At 36.2% G+C, this 27315-nt stretch overlaps 2 protein-coding genes across 3 annotated transcripts; one reads left to right on the top strand and one right to left on the bottom strand.

The window, feature by feature from the left end:
* The first annotated feature begins 2565 nt into the window (after positions 1-2565).
* LOC120070805 (6,7-dimethyl-8-ribityllumazine synthase) lies at positions 2566-4944 on the top strand. The gene is made up of 4 exons (XM_039022688.2): positions 2566-3105; positions 3227-3319; positions 4221-4393; positions 4577-4944. The coding sequence occupies exons 1-4, from the start codon at positions 2790-2792 to the stop codon at positions 4769-4771; spliced, it is 777 nt and encodes a 258-aa protein (XP_038878616.1). The 5' UTR covers positions 2566-2789; the 3' UTR covers positions 4772-4944.
* A 1411-nt stretch (positions 4945-6355) lies between these two features.
* Positions 6356-26959, bottom strand: LOC120072262 (transferases, transferring hexosyl groups). Of its 2 annotated transcripts, none has more exons than XM_039024690.2 (8): positions 26378-26959; positions 26099-26204; positions 25843-25935; positions 25571-25766; positions 24380-24558; positions 8171-8418; positions 7860-8029; positions 6356-7016 (listed from the first exon to the last, which is right to left on the bottom strand). In XM_039024690.2, the coding sequence occupies exons 1-8, from the start codon at positions 26724-26726 to the stop codon at positions 6849-6851; spliced, it is 1509 nt and encodes a 502-aa protein (XP_038880618.1). In that variant the 5' UTR covers positions 26727-26959; the 3' UTR covers positions 6356-6848. The 2 variants fall into 2 exon arrangements, with proteins under 2 accessions (XP_038880618.1, XP_038880620.1); XM_039024692.2 differs by having other exon boundaries at positions 24380-24546.
* Positions 26960-27315: the final 356 nt, after the last annotated feature.

Raw genomic sequence — 27315 nt, 5'->3', positions numbered from 1 at the left:
ACTAGGATAAGATATCCCTCCTTTATCCTTATAATACAGACCATTTAGGTTATTATTTAAGGCATGATTCACTTGTATGTCTCACATATATGCTTAAGTTACATGAAATAACCACGAATCTTAGTTGATTGGATATGAGTAAATGCAAATAAAATAATATTTATTTTGTTAATAACAATATGTATAAAATATTTACAAACTACGAAACCACTAGGAGAATTAGAACATCAATCCCAACGATTCTATCTTTTAGTTTTCATGTTTGTTCTTTTTTTTCTTGAATTCTCTTGTTAGGAGGTATCCTAACAAAATTTTCAATATGAGTTGGATATTAAAAATGTCAATGTTAAATAAATTATGTTCATTTTCCTATTTTTCTTTATTTGTGCATTTGGATAAGGTGATAGAATGACCAATTTGGACCCACTGACCATCCTTCCTATTTTAAAATTTGTCTGCACGTGTACCAAAAAATTGGTCTAGATGTGACCCACAATTTTTGTAAAAATCTTTTTGTTTTTCTATTCAACCAAATTTGTTTTCCAAATTACTCAAAAAAAAAAAAAAAAAAACTCTCCAAAAATAAACTAAATGAATAAAATTACGATATTATAGTAAAAGACTTCTTTGTTTTTCTCTTCGAGAAGGAAAAAAAAACTTTTCTAATAGCATGGTGGGTGGGGATTCAAATAACAGATCTTTTGGTTGATAATGTACATTTATGTCTATTGAACTATGCTCAATATGACAAAAATACTTATTTGTTTCTATTATAAAAACGTTCTTAGAAGAATTTTAGGGCTCTTTTCAAATATAGTAATATGAACCAACATATTTATAAATATAACAAAATATTAGTGTCTATCATTGATAGATTATGACATTTTGCTATATTAGAAAATACTTTCAGTAATTTTTTATTTAAAATAATTTTCCATAATTTTATTCGCAAAACATTTGCTTTTCTTTTTCTTTTAAATATGAACTAAAATAAAAACAATATCCATTTTTCAAAATGTACAGTCTTCTAGGTTGACAATGAGAGTGCAAATTTTTTCTTTACCAAATCATATATAAAATTATAAGCCATATGTGTTTATAAATAAAAAAGACTAAATCGTTACGTAATAAGATTCTACACTTAATTTTAATTATATATCTAGTTGTGAAAATTAATTATTAAAAAATAAATATAATTCAACTGACATAAAATATTTATTATCAATTAAGAAGTTAGAGGGTTCAATTTCTCTTTCCTACAAATTGCAAATTGTTACAAATTGAAAGCATAATGATTACATTACTATAAATTTTAAAATATAGGAACTAAAGTTTAGGCTAAATTTTACTAATATAAAAGAAGTGTTTAACCCAATACATCTTTTCTCCATGTAGGTTTGGGTTATCGCCCCACGAGCTTGTTCTTAAAGGTGGTTGTTGGAGGATCAGGGACGGTTGGACTATTGATATTTACTCTGACCTTTAGACCCCTAGAGAAACTACTTTCAAGCTTCTCTCGTTATCATAATACCCTTGTGTGTCATCGATGAATAGTCTTATCTATGAAGGGCAATGAAACCTAATTACTGAATTATTCTATCTGGAAGATGTTGAGATCATCTAAAGTATTCTTATTTGTTCTTTACCTCGCATTAATTGCTTTCTCGAAACTACAATGTCAAAAGTAGGTACAAGTTGGATCTGGTATTGTCTTTGGAAGCTTTGTCTTCCTCAAGTCTCTACATGAAAAAGTTTTGGAAATCATTATGGGCTCTTTTTATTCCAGTGAAAATCTTTTTGTGGCGTGCTTACCTCAACTCTCTCCCAACCTGTACTACTTTAGCTAGTCGCTCCATCATTGCTTATGGGCACTACCATTTATGTCATCGTACTCTTGAATCTAGTATCCATGTAATTTGTTATTGCAAAGGAAGAAAACATCTTCGGTCTCCTTGGTCTTTAAGTTTTCATCTTTTTTTACATGTGCTACTTTAATGTTACTTCTCTTATTGCAAGTCTTGTGATACTTTGTCTCCTTTGGATATCATGATCTTCTCAATCATTGCTTTGCAATGTGGCACATGCACATTTTAGTAGGCATTGAGTTGCTCTCTCAAAATGCTACATAGGTCCCTGCTCAGCTTTCTAGTCCTCCTTCGACCCTTGAGGAAGGTAGTTGTTGATCTGCCCCTTCCTATGAATCTTCCAAAGTAAATTTCAATGTGATAATCCTCAATGGTGAGGTGGAGATTAGACTCAAAGGATGACGTTATGCTTTCTATGGAGTGCCAATTTTCTATGGTGGGGTTCGTTGAGCTTGATAAACCCATTATTATGTTTGAATGTCTTTCTAGAGCTCTTGAATCTGATATTTCTCCTCTTTGGGTTGAAATGATTCTCAAATCATTTAGAACCTCTTGGTCAGAAAAATTAAACACTTGAATGAGGTTCGGACTTTTATTGATTCCGTCTGTAATAATAATTATTATTGTAGTTCTATCCCAAGTTTTCTTTTGATTTAACTATGTCACTCATGACTTAGCCGTCCACGCTTGGATATTCAACAATATGGCTTGAAGATCACATCCTCCGAGAGTGGTTTCTGATCTTCTTTCTAATTTGCTTAGTCTTTTAAGTTGTTTTTGTCCTCATGTTGTACTTAAAAAAAAAATCCGAAGGACTTAAAACGACGGCGTTTAAGGACCAGAAGGCTTAACAGCCTCCTCGTCTCTTTCGCTCTACACTGCCACTGCCTGGATTAGAGCATTTCCTCAGTCTGCAATTCAAGAATGCTTCCTTCTCTCATTTCCCCTTACCAATCCACCACTTTCCCCTTCCAATTTCACTCTCTCCATTCCATCAATCTTCTTCTCCCCAAAACCCTTTTCCCTGGTTTTCCAACCCAAGCCAAAAATGCCCTCAAAACCTTCCTCCATTTCCACAAAACACGATCCAACAAATCCTTCTCCAGCACCTTCAATTCCCCTTCCTCCACTCACGCTTCTCTCATCGAAGCTCCTATTTTGTGGGCTGGTAGACTTTGCATTTTCTATGCCCTTCTAAGAGCTGGCCTTGCTGGATCTCAATCCAACCCGCTTGTCTCTGGTTTGTCTTCCTTCTGATTTTCATGTCTTTTCAATGTTTCTTTCCATTTCTGATTCTGGGTTTTGGTTTTTATTGGGAAATTTTGTGTTTATGTTTGTGTTTTTTTGTTCTTCCTTTCCAGATTTGGACTTATCCTATGGTGGTAGTGCTGATGGAGAGAGCAGTAGTGATTTGGGGTTTTCTAAATGGTTGGAGAGTGTAAGAGGAAAGCCAGGTTTGTGGGTGATCTTTAAACTTGATTGATTTGTGGGTTATGAAAAAGGAGTTTATGAACATACCAAATTGAGCATAATCTGTTATGTCATTATTATGAACTGAAGAATGCATGGATCAGCATTGCCTTTTGTTTTGGTTTTGAATTAAAGGAAGGGACTAAATTCTACAAATTATATAGCTGAAACTCCATATAATTGATATTGAATGACTTCTTTTGTTTGATAGAGTACAAAAGACTAATAGAAAAAGTTCTAGCAATTACTTATGAATGTAAAACATTGTTGGAAGTAATACTTTGGGGCTTTGTTAAGTCTTTCTTCTATTGAAACTTGAGTGCTGGACTGGCAGCTATACTTTGCAACTCTATTTGATGGGGATCTCCGTTTTAGAGTTTCCCTTTAGTAATATCTTTGTATCCTATAAAAGAAAAAGTCTTGAATCCTAGGCCTGGCAGACCGTCTATGATTCTTAATGATCTTTGTGAATGTTCTAGAGTTGTTCCATGTTTATTAGAGGGACTTGCAGCTCTAATGTTTCAACCCTGCTTACAACATTATGTTTAATTTGATCCTAGAGTTTGGGATGCTAATTTACTGTTATTCTTTGATTCTGTTCTTTGCACCTTATAGTAGCTTTGTTGAATTGAATAATATAGCTAGATTAGAGTTTTGTATCTGAAACTAAAGGGTGTGGCCTAAGGAATTTGTTAATGATCTACACAATCTTACTTGAATTGGATATGTTCCATGGGTTGTACAACTGTGTCCTTGAGTTCTAGGAACTTGTTCATGATTTTCAAAAAGAATTAAAACCTTTTCACTTTTCAGTTTTTTATTTCATCAACATCTGGATTTGGCAGTGGATGAATGAATGTTCTACTTTCTTGTGTTCGTTGACAGTGGATGAAGCAGTTGATAAAAGGAAACTAGTGAGCAAATGGCACCCTACCACAAAGGGAACCCTCAGAAGGAACTACCGGGTGCCTTCAAAATCCGAAGGACGACGTCTTCTTAAAGCCATTGCATCCCTCCTTTCCGACGATGACCACTTCATTGATGCCACATCTCACAAGGTTCTAAATCTAATAACAAGCCTAGAATTCATTCCTTCATTTGCATTCCATATGATGTCTACTATCCATCTTGTTCACCCTTCAAACACACACACACACACACACAAACCGTTCCTTTTTTCATTCGAGTTCATGATTATTCTCAAAGACATTGATCACGACGTAGAGGTTTGTCATTTGTAGGGTTGTCAAATCAGGAGGGAAAGTGCTCATGGGGAGAGTGTTTGTTGCAACAATGTGAGAGCTTTGTTTGATGAGCTTCCAACTCCACATCTTATTGTGGAAATTACTCCATTCCCTGCTGGGCCTCTCAATGAAAATGATTACACAAAGGCTGAGAAACTAGAGAGAGTGCTTAGATCTGGGCCTTCTGTTTGAGATATTTCTCAACTCTCTTTGTATTATTATATCTCAACTTCTTTGTACAGTGTTGAAGGTTGAAACTAGTCGATCTCTAATCTTGATTAGGACGTGGCTTTTAGAAGAATATCTCAGTGTGAAACGTTTTTTTAGAGATATTTAACAAAGTTTCTAGCAGTCGCTTAAACTGATGAGGGGACTCAACGGACGTAGAAGTAAAACAATTTTCTCCGATGTAACCTACTAATTCTTTTAGGTATGCTTAAAATATTTATGGTAACCATTTCATTTTTTGTTTTTGGTTTTTGAAAATTAAGCTTATTTTCTCTCTATTTTCTACAACGATTTGCATCTTGTATACAATAGTTGAATTCTTAATCAAATTTAAAAAACAAAAACAAAATTTTAAGAACTACTTCTTTTAGTTTTCAAAATTTGGCTTGTTCTTTTAAACCATTGATAAAAAATAGATAACAAAATAAGAAATTTGGAGGTGAAAGTAGTGTTTATAAATTTAATTTTTTTAAAAAAAAACTAAAAATAAGAAAAAAGTTAACAAACATGACTTTAGATCTTTTAGTTGGTTTAGTCCCTATACTTTAAAAAATATAACTATTTTGGCCTATATTTGCATATTTTAACGTTATTTTATACACAATTGAAATTAATTGAATACAAGTTTATGGTTATGTTTTAAGAAGTGTAGTGAATAAATTGTCATTTTAAAATTTTGATGGAGAAAAATAAAAATTAAGGGAATTTTTGGAGCGATGAATTGATTATTATAATCAGTGAGTTATAATAGTTAGTATTTGGGTGCAGACTAGTCTGGATTATATTTGTTTGTATTTGATGTGAAAACTATTTTTGTTTGGGTAGAAAATAATAAACACTATAACAAAGAAGAAAAGAGAATAAGTGAAAAACTGTAAATGTTATAGCAAATAATAAATATTATACTAAAGAGAATTTTGAAATAGTATTTACTATACTTAATAGTAGGTTATAAATGGTTGTATACATCACTATTATATCCGGTGTTCCAAAACATGGAGTAAACTAAAATAATTCAATTCACCAACTGCCTCAAACGGTCCTAAGGAACTAAAATTATCACTTTTAAATGTACAAAGTTTTGGTACTAAAAAAGAACTATTTTAAAGAAGACAGTTTCATAGGCTATTCTTTAAGCTTTCTCTTTTAGACTTTATGGAGCAAGCACAACAAATAACTTTTTAGAGATTCTCTCTTCTTTTGGTTCTTTTTTATTGATTTGCATCGTCTACTACTTTTTATTGGTGCAAAATTGGTCATCCTTTTAAGAACTTTGGTCTTTTCTATTTAGTTTTCAATTGAAATTCTCGTATAAATCACCTTTAGGTGCTAGGGGTCTTCCTTTATTTCAATGAAATCTTTCTATTTCTAAAAAGAATGAACTAAAGGTTAAAACTTAAAAGGAAAGCTTTCTATTTCAAAACTCTACCCAAGAACAATTTCAAACACAAGGAATTATTCAACTTGGTCATTATCCTCGCAAGTCAAATATTACATGCAAGGGTACTTTCTAAGTTATAACTATTTAAAAAGAGACAAGTACTCACATTGTATCAACCATATTAAATAACTTGTACTCACAGAATTCTCCCAATCTTTCAAACTACAAAATCAAAGATAAAAATCTGTGTCCTGATTAACTCCCGAGTTATAAACAAATCTAGAAGCTGCTAATTCAAGCAAACAATCAATCAAGGCCCTTCCTTCGAAGCTGATAAACTCACCCAACAATCCAGTTTCAACCGTATAAGATTGAGAACTATTCTACCTAGTAGTGCACCATCGGGTTCTGCTCATAGAGTTCGTCAGTGCATGAATTACAATGAAGCACAACTATAACAAAAGCTAACTAGAATAGCTTCAAATCCCAGTTTCTTTCATTTGTGCCTCAAAAAAGCAGCATCTACACTCTATGGCTCTAGTTCTAACCATTTTTTCTAATACAAAACAGTCAAATTTGGACTATGAAGCAATGGCACGGTCGTCAGCAACCAGATGCTTCCATATCAAAGCTGAAGTGTCTTTTTGCTGCAAGAACTAATCATGTGAAAGGGTAGAAATTCGAAAAGAGCAGACTGCCGAGGAGGATATAAGCAACAGAGTACGACCAGATAATATATCCCCATCGCTTAAAGCGATCGGGAGAAACCATAATGTATGAGGCAAACCAATACAGAGGAGGGCTTGCAGAGAGAAATCGTGTTGCAACCTGTCGAGTTCCAAACTATGAGATACTAAGCTTAAAAAGACATGAAAGTTGGAATGTTTTCATTGAATCATTTTGCTAGGGATTGAATAACTTGGGGACTATTTGATAAGTGATAACCATTTAGTTTTGGTTTTCTGTTTTATAAAATTAAGTTTGCTGCTAATAGAAGAGGGCTTATGCCGAATTTACAGAAGCTTAGTTTGAAGAATAATGTAAAAATATTATCCATTCTTTAAAATATAGAAGTCTAATTCACTATGTAATATTAATACAATATGAACAATAGTTTTAGCATATATAACCCTAAGAAACATGAATAAGAAAATTTAAAGAAAAAATTTAATATAAATGATAGACCTATATCGCTCATAAGAGTCTATCAATAATAGTGTCTATCACTAATAAATTTAGCTTTATTTGCAACTTTTAAAATGTAGCTATACAGTTAATCACTAGCCCTAAAAGTACTACCCATTGTAATTGCCCTAAATTTTTAATTCTATTGTTTATCTAAAAAACACTTCTCAAAATTCATTTGGTTCAAATTTGAGAACTGCCTCATAGGACCAATGGGTCCCAAACTCAAAATTACTCGACAGTTTTCAAGATCTGCAACTAATATATATACATATGTAATATATATACATACATATATATGTGCATATATACATACATATGTACACACATATATATACTGAAACTAGATTTATAATGCAAATGATAATGCTATGCAGAAAAATAAAATTAGCACATGAAATAACAGGAAGTAAGCAAATGATATTCTTCAGCACACGCTATATATGTTTTTTTGAAAGGAATACAAATTTTGGAGAGGAGCCAAACCTGTACGTGCATGATAAAAAATGCTGTGGCAGCCATAAAACCCATATGTAGCATAAATGGAAGAACAAGAGCAGAAAAGTATCCTGGCCCCTTGGATGGTTCATCCTCTAATGGAAGCTCAGCAGAATCCTGTCCAAGAATCTTCTTTCTTCGTCTAAGATTCTGATTTCCTATGAATAATAGCTTAAGGTGCATTGAAAATTGCAACAAAGCACAACAATAGAAAGTCAAGAAACTAGTCCAATTCAAAACTTCTACCCACTCAGACAACACAAAAACTTGTTGCGTTGCCATTACTTAATAAGCAGTACCTTGTAATCCAGAGGAAGATGCCACCGTGGGATGGGGTATGCTTGACCTTGAAACACGTTCTGGAAAGTAAAGCATGGCCGCAGAATTTCTATCATCAGCCGTAGCTTGGAAGCCCACTGAGAATAAAAGCTTTGTCTTTGACTTTCCGTAGTGAACAATTGAGAAAAAAGCCAAAGACAAACTTGGGGATGCAAGTAGAAAGTTTGGTAGCTGTTCGAACCGGAAATATCTTAAGAAACCTACTCCCCTGCCATCCCAAAAGATGTACGCAAGATGTTCAAAAAAGCATATAGCAACGTCAATTAGAATATAAATAATACAAAATCTAAAAAAAGGTTCATAGTGAATCTCTAAAACAAAGTGAATATTTTGAACGTATTATCTTTTCACAATAGTTTGTAAAGAATACTGAAAATCAAATAATATTTCCCAATTGCATATCAATTAATTCCACAAACTTTCTTTTCCTGCGCCTGCTTCATTGAAAACTACCAGTGCCTTAAATTAAAAAGATCCAAATTCCGATTTGAGTGTGTGATAAAAAAAAACTCAAAGTTGTGTTATTATGTTATTAAGCATTCATGAAGAGAAAATGAAATAATACAAGGGCATATAAAAATAAAACCCTTGAAAGAAGGAGACAATTTAAAATAAGGGCCTCCAATCAAATAAAAAAATAGATCTAAAGGGTAATTATACAAAGGTTTCACAAATAGAGGCTCATGAAGAAACATTAAAACTTACACAGAACCACACTTGATAATCTCTCATGCGTTGTTCCTCACTCCCCAAAGGTCCCATAAACCCGCACACATCCTGACTCGCCACAAAAACCTTTCATTCTCATGAAAGGATGGGATGGAACTCCTCAATCATCTCATTGCAACCTCAATGCCTAGTCTAGCATAAACAAAATTTCCCTCAAAATAACTCCAAACAACCTAAGAGGCTGTTTGGGGCACTGAGATGATATAAGATGTGGGGAGTTCTGATGTCTAGAGAGTTCTAATGTCTGGAGAGTTTTGATCGAGTATGAACGATCGAGTATGTTCAAGCACTGAGATGATATACGATACACAGAAAGAAAATGACGGTGAGATACGAAACACGTTCTGAAAATGGGCCCACAAATAATTAAAATTGGTGAGAGGATAATGGGCCTCCAAACACTGAGATGATATAGGATGTGGGGATATACCATCTCATGTTGGGCCCCCAATCAGCCCCTAAGCAAGATAACATCTCCAAAGAATATGGTCAAGACCTATTGCAATCAAATTAGCCACCTTCCTCGACACTTGATCCAAGGTGTTAACTCTTCTATGGAAAACATATTGCACAGAAAAACTTAACTTTCTTGGAAATTTTAACTTTCCATAGTGAGACAAAGCCACTCCTGGGAGAGAGATTAACTACACAGGGAAAAAAAAAAAAAAAACTTTACATGAATAACATTCGGACAATCTAAGACTCCAAATACGAACATTCGCTCTTAGTACAACAAGACTCCCCAATCAAAGAAAGATGAGTAAACCCCAAAAAAGACGAAGGGAAGTTTTTAGGATGAGACAACATCCTCTATCAAATGGTTCTTCGCCAAATATAAAAAGAATAAATGAGGAAACAAAGAGTAGAGGTGCCTTTTGTACGGATGACCTCAGTTTGGAGCCCTAATGAAAAATGGTGGTCACCTATTGAAAACCAAATGGAAAGTGGCCTTTTGCTTGCATCATCCACGTGTGATTTTACCGCTTCACCCCTAAGATCCACCCATGCGCTTGCAACTACAAAAGAACTCACTTCTCGATGGCTCGTCACTCGTTCCTCGATGACGAGTCACTTGATACTCGACGCACGGTGTATGATGACTATCCACAGGTGTTATATCCACCATACTCGATCATGCCACGTCGAAGTTATACTGATCCTTTTGAATTACTCACATCACGTTCATCCTGCTTTGTAATTAATGCTCATATATGAACATACACAAATTGGGAAAATCCTCGCAATTCTTTCAATTCTTTCAAATCAATTTTTTAAAAAGTGAATTAATTTTTTTAATTAACAAAGAACAAATAGAACATTTGAAACACAAAAGAGAAAAGCGAAGCTTACTTTCCATCCAAAAAACTCACTTCACAAATTTTGAACTTTTTGACAAAAATCAAGTTATAAAGACATTCAGATCATTGTAGACTAACTAGTTTCACACCTCAAGTAAGTATATGCTAGTTTTTTGCTCACGTTTTCTACTTTTCCGACGTTGTGTGAGACCTACGAATGTAGCAAAGAGAACGAGTGAGTATGCACTGAGACAAGCGAGTAGCTCCCAATGGAGTGAGGATGAGGGGAGAGAAAACTATGAAACAGTAAGCATCGAGTATCTGGTGTTGAGCATCAAGTAGCAAGGAGCGAGTATTTAACATAAACTTATTTTCCTAACTTTGCTCACTTTCTGTATTATTTTTTTGGAAGGATGGAGAAGTATCTATTCATATGTTATGGTGGTACATGAGACAACACAGAAGAATGCTATACTGGAGGCCATTTGAAGGGTTTGCTAGTTTCAAGCACATTGACGTATAATGAGTTGGTAAATCTAGTATATGAGATCATGCAAGTTAGTTCGACAGTGTTCAAGATTATAATGAGGATGACAAACAAGATGGATATTGATTCTCCTCCAGTATGCTTAATGGACGATGTTGATGTCCAATTTCTCCTCTAAGAGTACGATCGTACTAGACCTCAGATATTTGTAAGTCCTGAAGAAATACAGAGAATAAATCACGAGGCAACATTTAATTACACAGAGAGAGAAGACCACCATGTGTGGAGCAGATGTCAATGAGCATGATGTTTGTCCATCGGTAATCTCATTGGGAAACGACAACGTCAATGATAATATAAGAAACGTATTGCATCTGAATATGACAATAGAAAAGGTTGGGAATGACACCAAGGTTGAGACTTGTGTAAATGAGAATGTGACAATAGAAGAAAAAGAGACTGGGAATGAAGAACAACCAACTCCAGTTGTTTTAAGGAGCGATCTGATAACTGGTAGAAACACACGTTATTTATATCATCTTACTTAGAATATGCGGCAATAGGAAGGAAAAGTTGCGTCAAACATATTAAAATTGGCTTAGAAATGCAAAGATTGTAAAAGTATCGGAAACACACCCGCTAACCGCATTGCGATGGCAAAAAGGATGTCCAAATCTTTGTTTTGCAGGTAACAGGTATCACCGCATGTGACGATTCCTCGTGGACAAAAGGAGTAACGCATTCTTGGGGATTTATGAAATTGTACAGCTTTTCTGATGTACAACCTGACAAATTAAACGTGGAGCAGAAGGGACATTCCCACCAAGCCTCGACAGGAAAAATTAACTTTTCAAAACGGGACCACTGACGCAAGAGGTGCTAAAGTCTATAAATAGCAACATCAACACTCAACACAAAGGGGGGGAACACACGGAAAAAGAGACGAAAAGAAGTTCTGTGTAAGGGACATTCTTCCCTCGAGAACTTTCCTGAGAAGGAAGTTCTCCACCTCATTCCTCCATAACGCCGACAAGAAAATAGCTCCGATCGGGATCCGTGCCAAGACATTGACACGTTGCTCTCAACTGTTCTTACTTTCCGTTCATCGATTGTTGTTCATTTCCTGTCTTTCATTTCTGTAACAAACGCTTTATCTTTACCAGTTAATATCATTATCATGTTCATGTTCATCTTCATCTTTTTGTTCACCACAACGCATTCATCTCCCACTTCTTTCACCATGAGTCACTAAACCTCCAGGGTGTGGGGGAAGGATTGAGCGAGTAAGTCAATCCATGTTGAAGAAGTCAGCTAAGTTTATTTAACGCATGCTCAATGGCATCTTCACCTGCGAGAGCAGAAATGAAGATGCACCTCTCGAAAGAAGGTTGATAGAATGCGTTAACTAAAACAAGAAGTATTTCTAGAGATGGAAACAACCTTGCGTTCGGAAACGTCCATCCCTGCTCATCATAGAGATATGGTGACGCAGGCGATCACCGAGAGGTGTAAGCCAAGGGAAGATGGAACCTTAGTTGCACCCTCAACAGGATTGACAAACTTGCGATATTCTTTTCCCCAAACCCATTCTCACTCTGATTCTATCCACAAGACTTGTCATCGCATTCTCTCACACACACCTTACACAACTTCAGATTTATTTACCTGTTTGTTCATTTATCATCGCATTTTACTCTTCAACACCTCACAATCTTAATTTGTTTACGGTCGCATATATCACATCATTGTCGCATTAGCATCGCAAATCCCTGTGTTCGACCTTGGATCATTTTAAGAAACTTGCGGTGGAATTATACTTGGTTTCATCGCAAGAAAACTTGTGACACGCATAAACTACATGAACGCATTGATTGGCATTCTACAGTGAATTTTGTAGCATCGCATCTATCATCTGGTAGCGTGATTAAGACATCGCATATCATTTTGCGATGGCATTCCACCACACAACATGGTCCTTCTGTTGTGAATGAAGAATAACCAACTTTGATTCTGTCAAATGATTTTGGCTATTTTGTTGAGAGTGTGCCTCGCCAAAATCTGCACAATGTACCACCTAGTAGTAACGCTAGAACGGGGGACTTGATCATGCAACCACAATCTTCCTGTAGGGTTGGTGGATACCGTTGAAATAGGTCAATTTTTCTTCAACAAGAATGATGTGAAGATGAGGTTAGCAATGTTGGTTATTATCAACATTATTCTGGTCGGCAGTGAGTAGGTACACTCCCACCTCAGGAATCGAGGTACGATATTACTACTCAGTCCGGTTGCAACTTTTCTGGCAACTGTTGATATGATCTCGTATGCCCACACCTACCATAATTAATAAATGATTATAAAACAAAAAAAAGTAGTAACCGATATTGAAACTAAAAAGGCCAAGGAATAGATATTACCTGGAATGCATGCGGAAACCCCGATAGGTTGTACTTGACAATGTAGCTCTTATTGTTATTGGACCTTTTCTTATAATTCCCAGCCTTACCATTCAATCCTCTTTGCAGTCCAAGTAACGTCATCTATCATATCACGTTTCCCCAATCGATGCTGTTGTGAAGTTATCCAAATCTTCCACATCACTTAATAAGTTCTTGTAGACATTGGCCTTCGTCTCCTTGTACACTAACTCTAAGGTACCAATGTGATTGTCCCCTGCAAAATCATTCCTGAAGTACCTATTACGCAATAGTCCAGGTGTTTTAACCCTCCTCACAACTACTGGATTAGGTGACCGCTACAATCCCGTCACCAACAGGAAGTCTTCTTTGGAGAATGTTACAATCGTACCATTCAGATCAAACATCATTAAATCCTTCCTATCGTCTTTAACCTCCCTAAATAAAATGTAGTGGACCAATGGGTTGTTGAAGATAATGTCCATGTCTACAAATCATCCAAATGTCGTCTTCTTGAAGAGGGCAAGTTGAGTGGGATAAGCTTCTCTTTCATTATCTTGTTAGTCGTCCCAATGTGAGAGGATAGACTGGTTGCTTGGCCTAGGAAACGATCTTGGGGAAGAATCTTAAATTGTCTAGCCATACTGCATATAAGAATTAGAGGTGTTAAAAAAAACCGAAAACCCGAAAAAACCGAGCAACCCAACCTAGCTGGTTTGGGTTGGTTAAAAAAAAAATTGGTTCGGTTCGGGTTTTTTTTTTTAATAAACCAAAGTAGGTCGGTTCGGTTCGTGGGTTTGTAGAAAAAAATTCGGTTCGAACCGAACCGACCCAAGATTCAGAAGGCCCAACCCTTCAGTGATCAACCTTCCAGCCCAAGAACCAAAAGGCCCAAACCAAATGGCAAATAGCCTTGCAGCGATCACGATCAACATCAATGCGCCATTCCCTTTTCGACACGTGGCCCTTGGAGATTGGAGGTCGTTTTGGTTTCCTTCTTCTCCACGTTTCAACTTCTCACTTCTCATAATATTAAATCTCAGTATCGTAGGTCAGCCGTCCGTCACTCCTCACTCGTCAGCGTCACTCACTCGGCAGCACCATTTCCTTTCTTTCCTTTCAGTTTCTGTCTTCTGACCGTCACTCGTCACATTTCCAATTGGGTTTCCGCTACAGTTTCATATCTCCCTACCCATTGGGTTTCTGCCTTTCCGGTTTCATATCTCCCTAGCCCCTCTCCGTCCGAGTCCGACTATCGAATCCCATTGGGTTTCATATCCCGTGGAAGTCAGCCATTATCTTCCTCTCCGGTTGCCATTGTGTTTCCATCTCCTCTTCAGTGTCATCTTCACATTGAAATCTCACACCTTCACAGCCTCATTGGTTACTAATTAGCCATTAAACTCTTTTTTTATATATATATTTAATTATTTATTCCTCATGGTTCACCAATGCTCACAATTTTTTTTTTCTTTATTTGTTAATATTGTAGATGGAAAATAGTGAGTTGATCAACAATGAATCACCACCTATAAATATTCCCGATGCATGTTCTAAACCATCGAAAATGACAGTCATTGGCAAGAGAAAACCAACTAGGCCATCATCTTCAGTATGGGATCACTTTACAAAAATGGAAAGATCTAACACCGAAGGTATAAGATGCAAATGTAACTATTGTGATAAAGATTATGTTTGTGACACTTCTTCATTTGGAACTCGTACCTTATGGAAGCATTTTTTTTTTTTTTTTTGAAAGGGAAACAACCTTTATTATTCATTAAAAAAGAGTACAGGAGATGTGTACTTGAAAATAAAGGCAAAAGACAAAACCAAAGGATCAGCAGGCGCATCCGGGCATCTCAATTAGGTTGACAACCCCTTAGCGCCCTTATCATATCCAACATTACAAAGGGAACCTTATAAAGCTACCAATAAGACTATGAACTATCAAACAAGAACTTATAGAAGCTTCTCAAACTGTAGCTACAAAACATCGAGACCAAACAAATACAACAATAGTGACAAAAATCTCGATCACAAGAATTTAAAGAGTCATTCACTGACTTCTGAAACTAGTTGTCCAGTTGAATGAATGCCTGCCAATTTAGACTTATATCTTGTACGGAGTAAGCTTCAAAATATTTAGATAGGGAGCACCAAAGAGAAGCATTAAGCTTTGCAGCCTCAAACCGAGCAAACCAAGGAGTTTCCTTATCATTGAACACTTTTTGGTTCCTTTCAAACCAAATCTCAGCCAACAATGCTTTTGTTCCATTAATCCATAGTAAATTTGAACTTTTCTTGAGGGATGGTCCAGAAAGTAACTGTTGTACGTTGCCTTTGAAGGTGCTGTCGAAGACCCAAGAAGTGGTGAAGCATTTGAAGAATGCTCTCCAGCAATTAGTGGTGAAAATACAATCAAAGAAAAGGTGTTGGAGGTCTTTCTTGGCTGATTTGCAAAGGGCACACCAATTGGGGGAAATATATAGGGAAGGCAGTTTCGATAGAGGAGCAATTAAGAGCTCCGAGAAGCATTATCCACACTGTTATATTAATTCGCCGAGGGTTGTTGGACTTCCAAAGAGCTTTTTGAAGGCAAGGTAAGAGTGGTGAGGCCAAGGAAAGGTGGTTTACCAGTGATTTAACTGAGAAGGAGCCATTAGCTTCTAGGGACCAAGTGCGAGTATCTTGGCTAATATTAACTTCTTTCTTGAACACCAAGGTTAACAAATTTTGGAACTCTAAGATCTCTTCTTCCTTTAATAATCTTCTGAAGTTGATGGACCATGAAGAAGTATGAAAATCCCAATGGTTTGAGACTGAACTGTCTGGGTTGGTGGTTAAACTAAACAAGGTTGGGAATCTGTCTTTAAGAGGAGTATAATCCAGCAAGGATCTTGCCAAAACAAAATTCTGCTTCCATTTCCTAACTTAAAAGTTGCCAATACCTCCACTTTCATCCATGATCTTGCGATGCTGATCCAAGGGTTGCGAAGGCTACAATGTACCTTACCGGAAGTGTGCCATCCAAAGAGGTTGCTGCCATGAATACTTGTGATAACTTGTCTCCACAAGGAGATGTGTTCTTGCATAAACCGCCAGCCCCATTTGGCTAAAAGGGCCAAGTTCCTAGCCTTAGACCTCCCAGCCCAAGTCCACCATCTTCTTGTTTTTAAGATACAAACTCTCATTTCGATAGGTGGTTTATCTTACCACCTTTGTGACCTTCCCAGAAGAAATTTCTTATGATTCTTTCTAAGGCTAAAACCACCTTTTCAGGCATCAGAAAGGAGGACGTGTAATAAATTGGTAGATTAGAGAGGACTAATTTGCAAAGAGTAGGTCTTCCTCCCCTTGATAAATTATATCTTCTCCATTTATCAAGTTTTTTCTGCACTTTGTCAATAACCGGCTGCCAAAACTCCACTTTTTTTGGATGTCCTCCTAGGGGGAGGCCCAAATATAAGAAAGGAAGGTGTGCTAGTTGACAATTCAGCCTTGAAGCTACTGCCCTCAACTTGTTTTCTTCTATATTAATCTCACATATGGCGGATTTTTCCCAATTAACCTTCTACCCGGAACACCACTCAAAAAGTGCAATGGATTTTCGAAGAATATCTAGCATGTCATCTTCATATTTGCAAAATAGCAAAGTATCATCAGCAAATTGAAGAATGGAGATCTGAACTTTGTCTTTTCCAACCACGAAGCCTTCATACAAGCCTCTTTCCCGGATTCTATCAACCAACACACTTAGTAGATCACTAACCAAAAGGAATAGGAAGGGAGAGAGGGGGTCCCCTTGTCTAATTCCCCTTGTGGCTTTAATTCTACCTCTTGGTCTTCCATTTATGAAGATGGAGAACATTGGATTAGAAATACAACCCATAATCCAAGAAATCCATTTGGGATGGAAGTTTCTTCCATGAAGGATTTCTTCAAGAAACTCCCAATCTACTCTATCAAAGGCTTTTTCAAGATCGAGTTTTAGAATCCAATCTTTTCTCTTCTTGCTTCTGTAGTTTTCTGCGGCCTCTTTTGCTATTAGAATCGGGTCAAGGATTTGCCAACCTTCAATGAATACACTTTGAGTTGGGCTTATTAAGCTAGGCATGATTTTTTTAAGTCTTTCCACAAAAACTTTAGCTATAATCTTATAGACAATAATAGATAAACTGATGGGTCTAGACTTCACTAAAACTACCTCTGCCTTCTTTTGGATTAGGCAAATGAAGTTTTTTTCAACACATGAATTGAGCTTTCCATAGTGATATGGAAGCATTTGCGAAAACAATGCAAAAATTATCCATTTAGAGAGCAACCTAAAGGGCAAACCATACTAAAATTTCAACTGAATGAAACTGATGCTAAAGGTGCTATCAATATGAATTTTTTGTCTCCTGCCTTTAGTCGACAAAGAGTTAGAAATGCATGTACTAAGATGCTAGTATTATTTGAGGTACCATTTAGATTTGTAGAGACAGAGGGGTTTAAAAAATTTTGTAATATTGCATGTCCTAAGTTTGACATTCCTTCAAGAATCACAATTGCTAGGGATATTTATCAGCTGTATGTGAATGAAAAAGATTGTTGAAATCAACTTTAATCAAAAGTGGTCAAAGAGTGAGCCTAACAACAGATACTTGGACTTCCTTACATAATATTAATTATGTGGTTCTTACAGCACATTTTGTTGATTCTGAATGGAATTTACAGAAAAGAATATTGAATTTTTGTCAAGTGCCTAATTATAAGGGAGAAACAATTGGTAAAGTAATTGAATGTTGTTTATTGGATTGGGGTATTGATAAAGTTTTTTCAATTACTGTTGATAATGCAACTTCAAATGATTCAGCAATCTCATATATGAAGAGAAAACTAAAGATTTGGAAGTCTCTTATTTTGGATGGTGGATTATTGCATATGAGATGCTGTGCTCATATTATGAACTTGATTGTCAATGATAGATTGAAAGAATTGCATGATTCGATAGATAGTGTACAAAATGTTGCAAGATATCTTAGATCTTCTCCTAAGCAATTGAAAAAAATTTTAGATTGTGTTGGACATGAAAAGATTGAATCTAAAGCCCTTGTTTGTCTGGATGTGTCTACAAGATGGAATTCAACATATTTGATGCTTGATCATGCTTTAAAATTTGAAAAGGCTTTTCAATGTTTAGAAGAAGCGAATGAAGATTTTGTACATCACTTTACTGAAGATGAGAATGGAAAGGAAAGAAAGGGACCACCGACCTTAGCCGATTGGAACCAGGTTCGAACATTTGTCAAATTTTTGAAGATGTTTTATGATCTTACATTGAAGGTTAGTGGCTCAACTTATGTCACTTCTAATACATTTTTTCATGAACTTTGTGGGATTCAACGACGTTTAATAAGTTGGAGCCAAAATGTAAATAGTGTGATATATACTATGACTTCCAATATGAGAATGAAATTTGATAAGTCTTGGGGATCTCTTGACAAGATGAACAAAGTGTTGTTTCTAGCTATTGTACTTGATCCATGATATAAGTTGGATTATGTGTCCTTTTGTTTCATAAGTATCCATGGGGATGGAGTTGCTAGAACAATGTGATTCAAGTGGTTATGCTTTTGAACAACCATGTCACATAGTTGAAATAAGTGAGGATTGTGATGACATGGAAATGGATTTACAGTTGGAATACAAACGAAGAAGAAAAGAGAAAAATTTGAATGAAACAAGAAATGATGTGGAGAGATATTTGTCAGAACCTAATGAAGATCTGATAGAAAATTTTGATATTTTGAATTGGTGGAAATTAAATGCTCCTAAATACAAAATTTTATCACAAGTTGCTCGAGATGTCTTACCCGTACCAGTGGCAGCCGTTGCTTCTGAATCAACATTTAGTACAGGAGGTAGAATACTTGACTCTTTTAGAAGTTCTTTAAGTCCTAAGATTGTGGAGGCTTTAATATGTACACAAAATTGGCTACATGCAAAGCCGATGTTATTAGATCTTACACCACAAACTGAAGAATTGGAAAATTGTGATCAAGTTTTATCAAGTAGTGTTATCTTTTATATATTTACTCTATAATCTATATTAATATATTGAAATTATGATAGTCTTCTTATATAATTTATTGTTTAAATCTTGTTTAGGGTTCTTCAAGGAGCAAGTTTTGTCAGGATCATTTATGGGTCGTTGAAATCTATTGGATTTTGAAGACTTTTGTACACATTATAGTCTTACTTATGGATTTTGTAGACATTTGAAAACATTGTTGCCTATATTTTGAATTTTGTAGACATTATGGTCTTTCTTGTGAATTTTGGAGACTTGTTTTGTTATAATAGATTTTGGATATTGTTCTTGTGGATTGTGAAATCTTATGTGTTTTTTATTGGTGATTCCAAGCTTTTTTTTTTTAAAGGGAACCGATGGAACCGAACCAACCCAACCCATTTTTTATGGGTTAGTTTGGTTCAGGTTCATAATTTAACAAGAGTTAGTTTGGGTTACAAAAATGCACAAACCGAACCATAGGGTTGGGCCTAAAATATCCCTAAACCCAACCCAACCCACGAACACCCCTAGTAAGAATAAAAAAAACCAAAAAAGTAAGCATTCTGTTAAATACTCGATACTTGATACATGATACTTGATACTCGATACACGATACATGCTACATAGTGTCTGTTGTTCGCTACATGTGACTCCATGGTCGATTATCGAGCATTCGATTTAATTTTCCACCTTCATAACTAATCCTACTCAAACCCTAAATCGTAGACGATCCGAAATACTAAAACCATGAAAATCGAAACGGAAAAAATTCCAACTCCAACCAAACATGCAAGATATGAAAACTGTTGAAAATAAATATTTACCCTAGGGGCGATTTTGTAATTTATCATGCACCTAGGGCTTCCTACTTGTCTATTTATTTGAGCAGTCTTCTTGTAATTAGATATCAGAAAATAATAAAAAATCAGTTCCTATTGTGGTTTTTTCTCCCTGTTCTACGGTTTTCCACGTTAAACTTGTGCATTCTCTTCTTCTCTTTTTTTCATCAAAAACCAAAATGAAAACGAAGGAAAACCGTATCGATCAAGTATCAAGGAACAAGCAAATGCAAAAAAAAGAATATTGGACCAAAATATAAACAAAGAGACAAATGTTACTTGATACAGAGAGAATCGAGAGAGAATTTTGATTCAAGAGGTGAAGTCATCTTGGGATATAGACTCGAAAGACGAGAGAGAACTTGTGCAAATAGACTGAGTGAATGAGTTGAAGTGCTGAAATAATAGAATTCAATCGTTTTAAGTTGGAGTTAAGAATTCAAAAAGTTTTCAAAGATCGAGTATAACTCTCTCGAGTATTGAGTATGATGTGGCATAATCGAGTATGGTAGATATAGCACCTGTCCAGAATCATCGTACACCGTGCATCGAGTATCGAGTGACTTGTCATTGAGGAACGAGTGACGAGCCATCAAGGAGCGAGTTCCTTTGATAGTTGCAGACGCACAGGTGGATCTCGGGGGCAAAGTAGTAAAATCACACTTGGATGATGCAAGTAGAAGGCCATTTTCTATTTGTTTTTCAATAGGTGGCCAATTTTCATTTGGGCCTCCAAATCGAGTATCGGGTATCGAGTCTCGAGTATTTAACAGAATGCTTACTTTTTTATGTTTTTTTATTCTTATAGGTGTGCGCATACAAGATCAAATCAACGATTGCCAAAAAGGTTGCAACCCGACTGAATATAATGTTGTACCTGATTCCTAAGGTGGGAATGTATCTACTCACTACCGAACAAAATAATGCTGATAATGGCCAACATTGCTAATCTTAGCTTCACATCATTCTCGTTGAAGAAAATTTAACCTACTTCAACGATATCCACCAACCCTACAGGAAGACTGGGATTGCATGATCAAGTCCTCCATTCTAGCATTACTACTATATGGTACATTGTGCGGATTTTGGCAAGGCACACTCCCAACAAAATAGCCAAAATCATTTGACAGAATCGGAGTTGGTTGTTCTGCATTCACAACAGAAGGACCGCTCCCTAATACAATTGGGGTTGGCTATTCTTCATTCCCACCTCTTCCTCTTCTATCGTCACATTCTCATTTATACAAGTCTCAACCCCGATGCCATTCCCAACCTCTTCTATTGTCACATTCGGATGCAATTCGTTTGCTATATTATCATTGATGTTGTCGTTTTCCAATGAGACTATCGATGGACAAACATCATGCTCATTGACATCCGCTCCACACATGGGTTGGTCTTCTCTCTCTATGTAATCAAATGTTGCCTTGTGATTTATTTTTTGTATTTCCTCAAGACTTGCAAATACCTGAGATCTAGTACGATCGTACTCTGAGAGGAGAAATTGAACATCAACATCGCCCATTAAGCATAATGGAGGAGAATCAATATCCATCTTATATGTCACTCTCATTATAATCTTGAACTCTGTCGAACTAATTTGCATGATCTCATATACTAGATTTACCAACTCATTATACGCCAATGTACTCGAAACTAGCAAACCCTTCAAATGGTCTCCAGTATAGCGTTCTTCTACGTCATCTCATGTACCACCATAATGTATTAATAGATACTTTTCCACATTTCAAGAAAAACAATATGGAAAATGAGCAATTAGGAAAATAGGTTTATGTTAAGTACTCGTTCCTCACTACTCGATGTTCGACACTCAACACCCAATACTCGATGCTTACTATTTCATAATTTTCTCTCCCTTCATCCTCACTCCACTGGGAGCTACTTGCTTGTCTCAGTGCACACTCACAAACTCACACTCACTCGTTCTCTTTACTACGTTCGTAAGTCTCACAGAACGTCGGAAAAGTAAAAAAACATGAGCAAAAAACTAGCATATTTACTTGAGGTGTGAAACTAGCTGTCTACAATGATCTGAATGCCCTTATAACTTGATTTTTGTCAACAAGTTCAAGTCTTGTGAAGTGGGTTTTTTGGATGGAAAGTGAGCTCGATTTTCTCTTTTGTGTTTCAAATGTTTTGTTTTTTCTTTGTTAATAAAAAAAAAATTACTTCACTTTCCAAGAAATTGATTTAAAAGAATTGTGAGAATTGTTAGGAAATTCCCCAATTTGTGTATGTTCATACATAAGCATTAATTACAAAGCAGGACAAACGTGGCGTGGGTAATTCAAAAGGATCGAGTATAACTTCGTCGAGTATCGAGTATTGACGTGGCATGATGGAGTATGGTGGACATAGCACCTGTTGGAGTCGTTGTACACTGTGCATCGAGTATTGGGTGATTCGTCATCGAGGAAAGAGTGACGAGCCATCGAGGAGCGAGTTCCTTTGATAGTGGCAAGTGCATGGGTGGATCTCAGGGGCGAAATGGTAAAATCACATGTGGATGACGCAAGCAGAAGGCCACTTTCTATTTGTTTTTCAACATGTGGCCATTTTTCATTGAAGCCTCCAAATTGAGGCCATCCGTGCAAAGAACCAGAGTAGAGGGGTCTATCCCTCAACCATTGATCCTTCCAGAAAAAAGTATCTCTCCCATCCCCCATCGAGCAACGGACAAAAAGAGAAGAGAAAGGAATTTCCTCATCGATACCTTTCCACAAGCTACTAGTGTGCCTTTGCCCCACTCGAGCCATTCAAAATGGAGTTGCCCTACTTACTGGCAATGACTTTGTGCCATAAAGTCTGAGACTCATGATGAAAATGTCAAAGCCATTTTGGCCAATAGGGCTTTGTTACCGGCCATTTTAAGTTACCTAAATTCCCAAGGTCCACTTGTTACATCATCACATCCTAATTGACTAAATGTAACTCTTTCCCTCCTCAACCCCTTCCGAAAGGAAATCCTTCGTAAGTTTCTCTAGAATTTTACTCAATGACATAGAAAACCTAAAAAGGGATAAGAAATAAATCAGTCTACCACTCAAGACAGATTGAATGAGAGTAAATCCACCACCTTCCGAGAAAAAGCTCTTTTCCAAAACGAGAATCTCTGATGAATCTTACTCACTACAAGATCCCGAAACAAAATGCTCTTGGGATTGTGGCTCACATGGAGACCTAAGTAAGAAGAAGGAAACAACCCTACTTCACACCCAACTAAAGTAGCCCACCCGTTCAACTTACCAAGATCACATACTTCCTGACACAACAAAAAAAATACTTCAAAAGATGTTCATACAAATCATTTTCTTCAATATCTTCACTGAGAATAGATTGAAATCTTTCTCGTTAATGTTAAAGTTAAATGAACTTACATGACATTAGAAAAATGCCAAGACTTACACTAACATTCAGCCCATGAAATCCATCGTCTCCGTTTTTGTGGCTGTTCACTACGAAAACACCTAAGATAGATCTCCTAGAAGTTATTGACAATCTCAGGTTGGTCCTTGTATCGTAAACAACCATTCCAAAAGTCCCACAAATATCTTGTAATGATTAGAGATAATTGAAGAAGGAAGCCATGTAATCTCACGGCTTCCTTAATGGATATGGCAGCATCAGAATATGATTGCTATTCATCCTGTCCGGGGATGTTAGGAAGCTGTCTATAACTTTGCATTTGCAATGTTATGAATTTGGATTCCTTTAGAATTTTTGTGCAGTGATTGGAATCCTATTCTTCATAATTCTTCCTTTATGAAAAGAGAAGCTTTTTTTAATATAAGAAAGAACTACTTTCATTGAGAAAAAAAAAATGAAAGAATACAAGAGCTTAAAAAAAAAAAACCACAAAAAGGAGGAGAACCCACTATAAAAAAGGACTCCAACTAAGCAAAATAACTCCTATAGAATAGTTACAAAAAGCCTTCAAATTTGAAGCCCACAAAGAGACATGATAACGCACTCATTCAGAGAGAGGAAACCTTATTCTATTGAGTCCTGACAGATTCATTCTTCTTAAATATTCATAAAATTTACAATTTCTTTTCCTCACCCGTAAAGTATAATTAGTATCCTCTAGAGTTGGGATTATTGAGTTATTCTATTTGATAGTTAGATTATTTACTGATTCTTGTAACCTGATTCTCCTTGTTGACAAGTTCCTACAATATCGAACTATTTCAAGCATTTATATACGAGAAACCCAAGAATTACAGGATTATCTGCAAATTTGGAAAAGAACTACAAAGTCACCTATGGTCTACAGAATACTGATAAAAAGTTGGAATAATGGGCAAGTTAAAAAGACAATACCAGTAGTGACTTTGAACAAAATTGTATAGCAACGGTACCCTAGCTTTACACCATGGCCTCATTTCATCTGGTGTGTGTCCACTGCAAATATTGTAATACCCATATGCTTGAAACGCAATGAATGGAGCAAATATACAGACACAGTTTAAGGCTCCAGAAATGAGAACCTGCAATGCCCGCTGGAACAGATAAGAAACTATTAATTAAGCTACATTGCTGACCATGGAAAGAAGTTAGAATATGACATCATCATCTTCCTTTTGTTTATCATAGCTAAACAATACAGGATTATGTTCTTAAGTTTCTTTCCTAGATGAAGCTTTTTTTCCTTTTCTTTTTCAATTTTTTTTTAAATAAGAAAATCAACTTTCATTGAGAAAAAAAACGAAAGAATATACAGACATAAAAATAATAAAAAATAAAAAACCCCACAAAAGTAACCTCCCTAAAGAAAGGGTTTCCAACTAAGCACGATGTTATCTATAGGTCCTTCCATTGTCTCTTGTACTCTTCTTCTAATAAATGTAAAAATTTGTCTATCTAAAAAAGATTTTTTTAAAAAAAAAAAACACCAACCTAAGAACAACATGTAGGTACTTAAGCATCTTGGAAAAACACACCCCAAAAGCTAGCTATTAAGGGATCTCCAATTGTTGACACCATCAAGAACAACGAAATTCTACTTAAAGTAGTCGCAAAATGCCACAAAGAGTATCAAAATGGGACAAACTCTAAACCTCTACCTAAGACCCCTCTACACCAATCAAAACTCTTCTGTTTCTCTCTGACCAAATATACCATCCAAGAACCCAACTTCCAAAGAAATCTCCTAACAAAAAGAAGGGTAAAAGGACCAGCTCCATCAGAAAATGAAGGATTATAAAAGAGCAGATGAGGTCTCCTAAAAATTTCCCAAGAGCTTACATAAAAGTACTCCAGAAGAGTTTTGCCAATATCTAAAAGAGAATAACTACAGAAGGCACCAAAAGCAAGACTATAGTTCACGACTCAATTCTCTCTTGTATAAAAGCACAAAGAAATCTACATCATGAAAGGAAAACTGAGGAAAGAAATTTGACCAATAAATTGAAGACATAAAAAATTTAAATAAATGCATTACATCTTTTCTACCAAGATGACTTAACCAAGAGATATAAAATCTATCATCTACCAATAAGCAAGGACACCTACACGGATACATTTCTTCAACAAAAGAGCATCACAAGCCCAATGCATAGTCAGAAAACAGATATAACCAGCATTAAGCACTCCATTAGACCGAGCACAGCCAGAAAGAGCAAGCCAAAGAGCAGAAACACTATTTCTGCCACTCATCAAGTGATATAATCCTCCCAATGAAAATAGCGAGTATAAACTCTCAGTATATCTGCAATTGAAAGTATGGTCCATAATCATCTAAACTTTTTAAGCACAAAGTGATATGAAAAGAAAAGGTCACTTACAACGATGAATAAAATATAGAAGCAGGATTGAAGCAAAATAGAATTGAAGCCCGCATTGCTGCTTCCGCATCCTTCAAAATAATAAGTGAAAGCCTGTTAGAGCGACCAGGTAAAAGACGTCAGGATTTAACCAACAAAGTACAAGTGCAGATGAATAGCTAATCGCCCATAATTCACTAAGTCAAACATCCATTTGAAAAATCGGAATATAAACCAAAGAATTACTGGCCAAAACTTGTAATCTCAATAAACCCACCTGAAAAGATAACGTGCAGCGAGCACAAAAGCAATGTTATTGATTAGATATCCAGATATTCCCAATATAGCTCTATGCCCAATTACTGGAACCAAAGGCAACAATACTGTAGCAAAATTACGAAGCACATCAGCAATTGCTCATAAACTACCTCAAGTCAACTGTAAGAACATATGATTCTACAGCACAACCAATACAATCAACAAAAATAACCAAATAAACAACGGAATTACCAAAACAAAAAAAAAAAACCAACGAATGGAAGTATAATTAGCAAACCTGTGCGGGACAGGAGGGAAATGCAGAAAGGGAGAAGGGGCAAGAAAGCGTAGGACTTCTCATATTCGTAACCGCACTGAGCGATTCGGACGAAGTGGACGCCGTCCCAGACAATGCTGCTCTCAATGGCGGAGCCAATTCGAGGAAAAAGAACTGGTTGTTCGGGGGGAGGCGAAGAAGATGGGTGGATTAAGCATGCAGGATTAAGAGATGCTGAAGTGTCGTAAGGGCTGAGGAGAGAGCGCCAGAAGACGATTAAGAATAGTAGAAGAAGCCGTGAGGCTATGGCGGATGCAATAACGATGCGTTCATAGTCGGAATTTGCAGCAGCAGGCTTGTTGATCGCCATTGATTGACGGAGCTCCGACGTTCATGTAACCTGAGCTCCGATGAATAAAGTGGACGCCCTCGGTGATGGGTAACGGGTTTAGGGTCCATCTAATCTACATACGAAGAAAAATATGTTAAAATAAATTTTGGTCCTAAACTTTTGAAACTGAATTGGATAAATTGGGTAATAGGTTCCTTTCAATTTTGTATTTAATTATAAGAGGTTTCTTTGTGACGAAAGTTGTCCAAGATAAGGCTAAAGTCCATGGATGGACTAAGTTTATAGGATATCGGGAATAGGCATAGGGAAACAGCATCCCAAAGGAAAAATATCAATGTCTTGAGGTTTGGGGTGACTAGTCGAGTTTATGGATATATTACCAACTGAAAAATAATTGAATCGAGTTTGGACCGACACCCTACAACCTCGAGCGCAAAAAACGTCCATGACACGGCCAACGTTACGCATAATCAGGGACGTGCGTCAAAGAAAAACTTATAAGTAGCCTCATTCGACCACCCTGAGAGGGAAGTAAGTAATATCCAAAGGAAAGACTCAACCTTAATTCTTTTGTACTTAGTTGAATTAGTCACTTCTTATACTACCT

The sequence above is a fragment of the Benincasa hispida genome, chromosome 2 (assembly GCF_027475165.1).
Source record: "Benincasa hispida cultivar pf3 chromosome 2, pf3_genome.v1.1, whole genome shotgun sequence".
In the NCBI taxonomy this organism is placed as follows: domain Eukaryota; kingdom Viridiplantae; phylum Streptophyta; class Magnoliopsida; order Cucurbitales; family Cucurbitaceae; genus Benincasa; species Benincasa hispida.
Note: the sequence above shows the minus strand (reverse complement) of the source record. Positions and strands in the feature narration are given on the sequence as shown.

What these genes read in the sequence shown, in the direction of transcription:
- LOC120072262 (XM_039024690.2), bottom strand. Translation starts at nt 26,726, where the DNA reads ATGGCGATCAACAAGCCTGCTGCTGCAAATTCCGACTATGAACGCATC. An exon ending in GCTGCACGTTATCTTTTCAG is followed by an intron (nt 25,936 to 26,098) that starts GTGGGTTTATTG and finishes TCGCTCTAACAG; the next exon opens with GCTTTCACTTATTATTTTGA. An exon ending in TTTTTATCATGCACGTACAG is followed by an intron (nt 7,017 to 7,859) that starts GTTTGGCTCCTC and finishes GGAACTCGACAG; the next exon opens with GTTGCAACACGATTTCTCTC.
- LOC120070805 (XM_039022688.2), top strand. Translation starts at nt 2,790, where the DNA reads ATGCTTCCTTCTCTCATTTCCCCTTACCAATCCACCACTTTCCCCTTC. An exon ending in ATCCAACCCGCTTGTCTCTG is followed by an intron (nt 3,106 to 3,226) that starts GTTTGTCTTCCT and finishes CTTCCTTTCCAG; the next exon opens with ATTTGGACTTATCCTATGGT. An exon ending in GAGTGTAAGAGGAAAGCCAG is followed by an intron (nt 3,320 to 4,220) that starts GTTTGTGGGTGA and finishes GTTCGTTGACAG; the next exon opens with TGGATGAAGCAGTTGATAAA.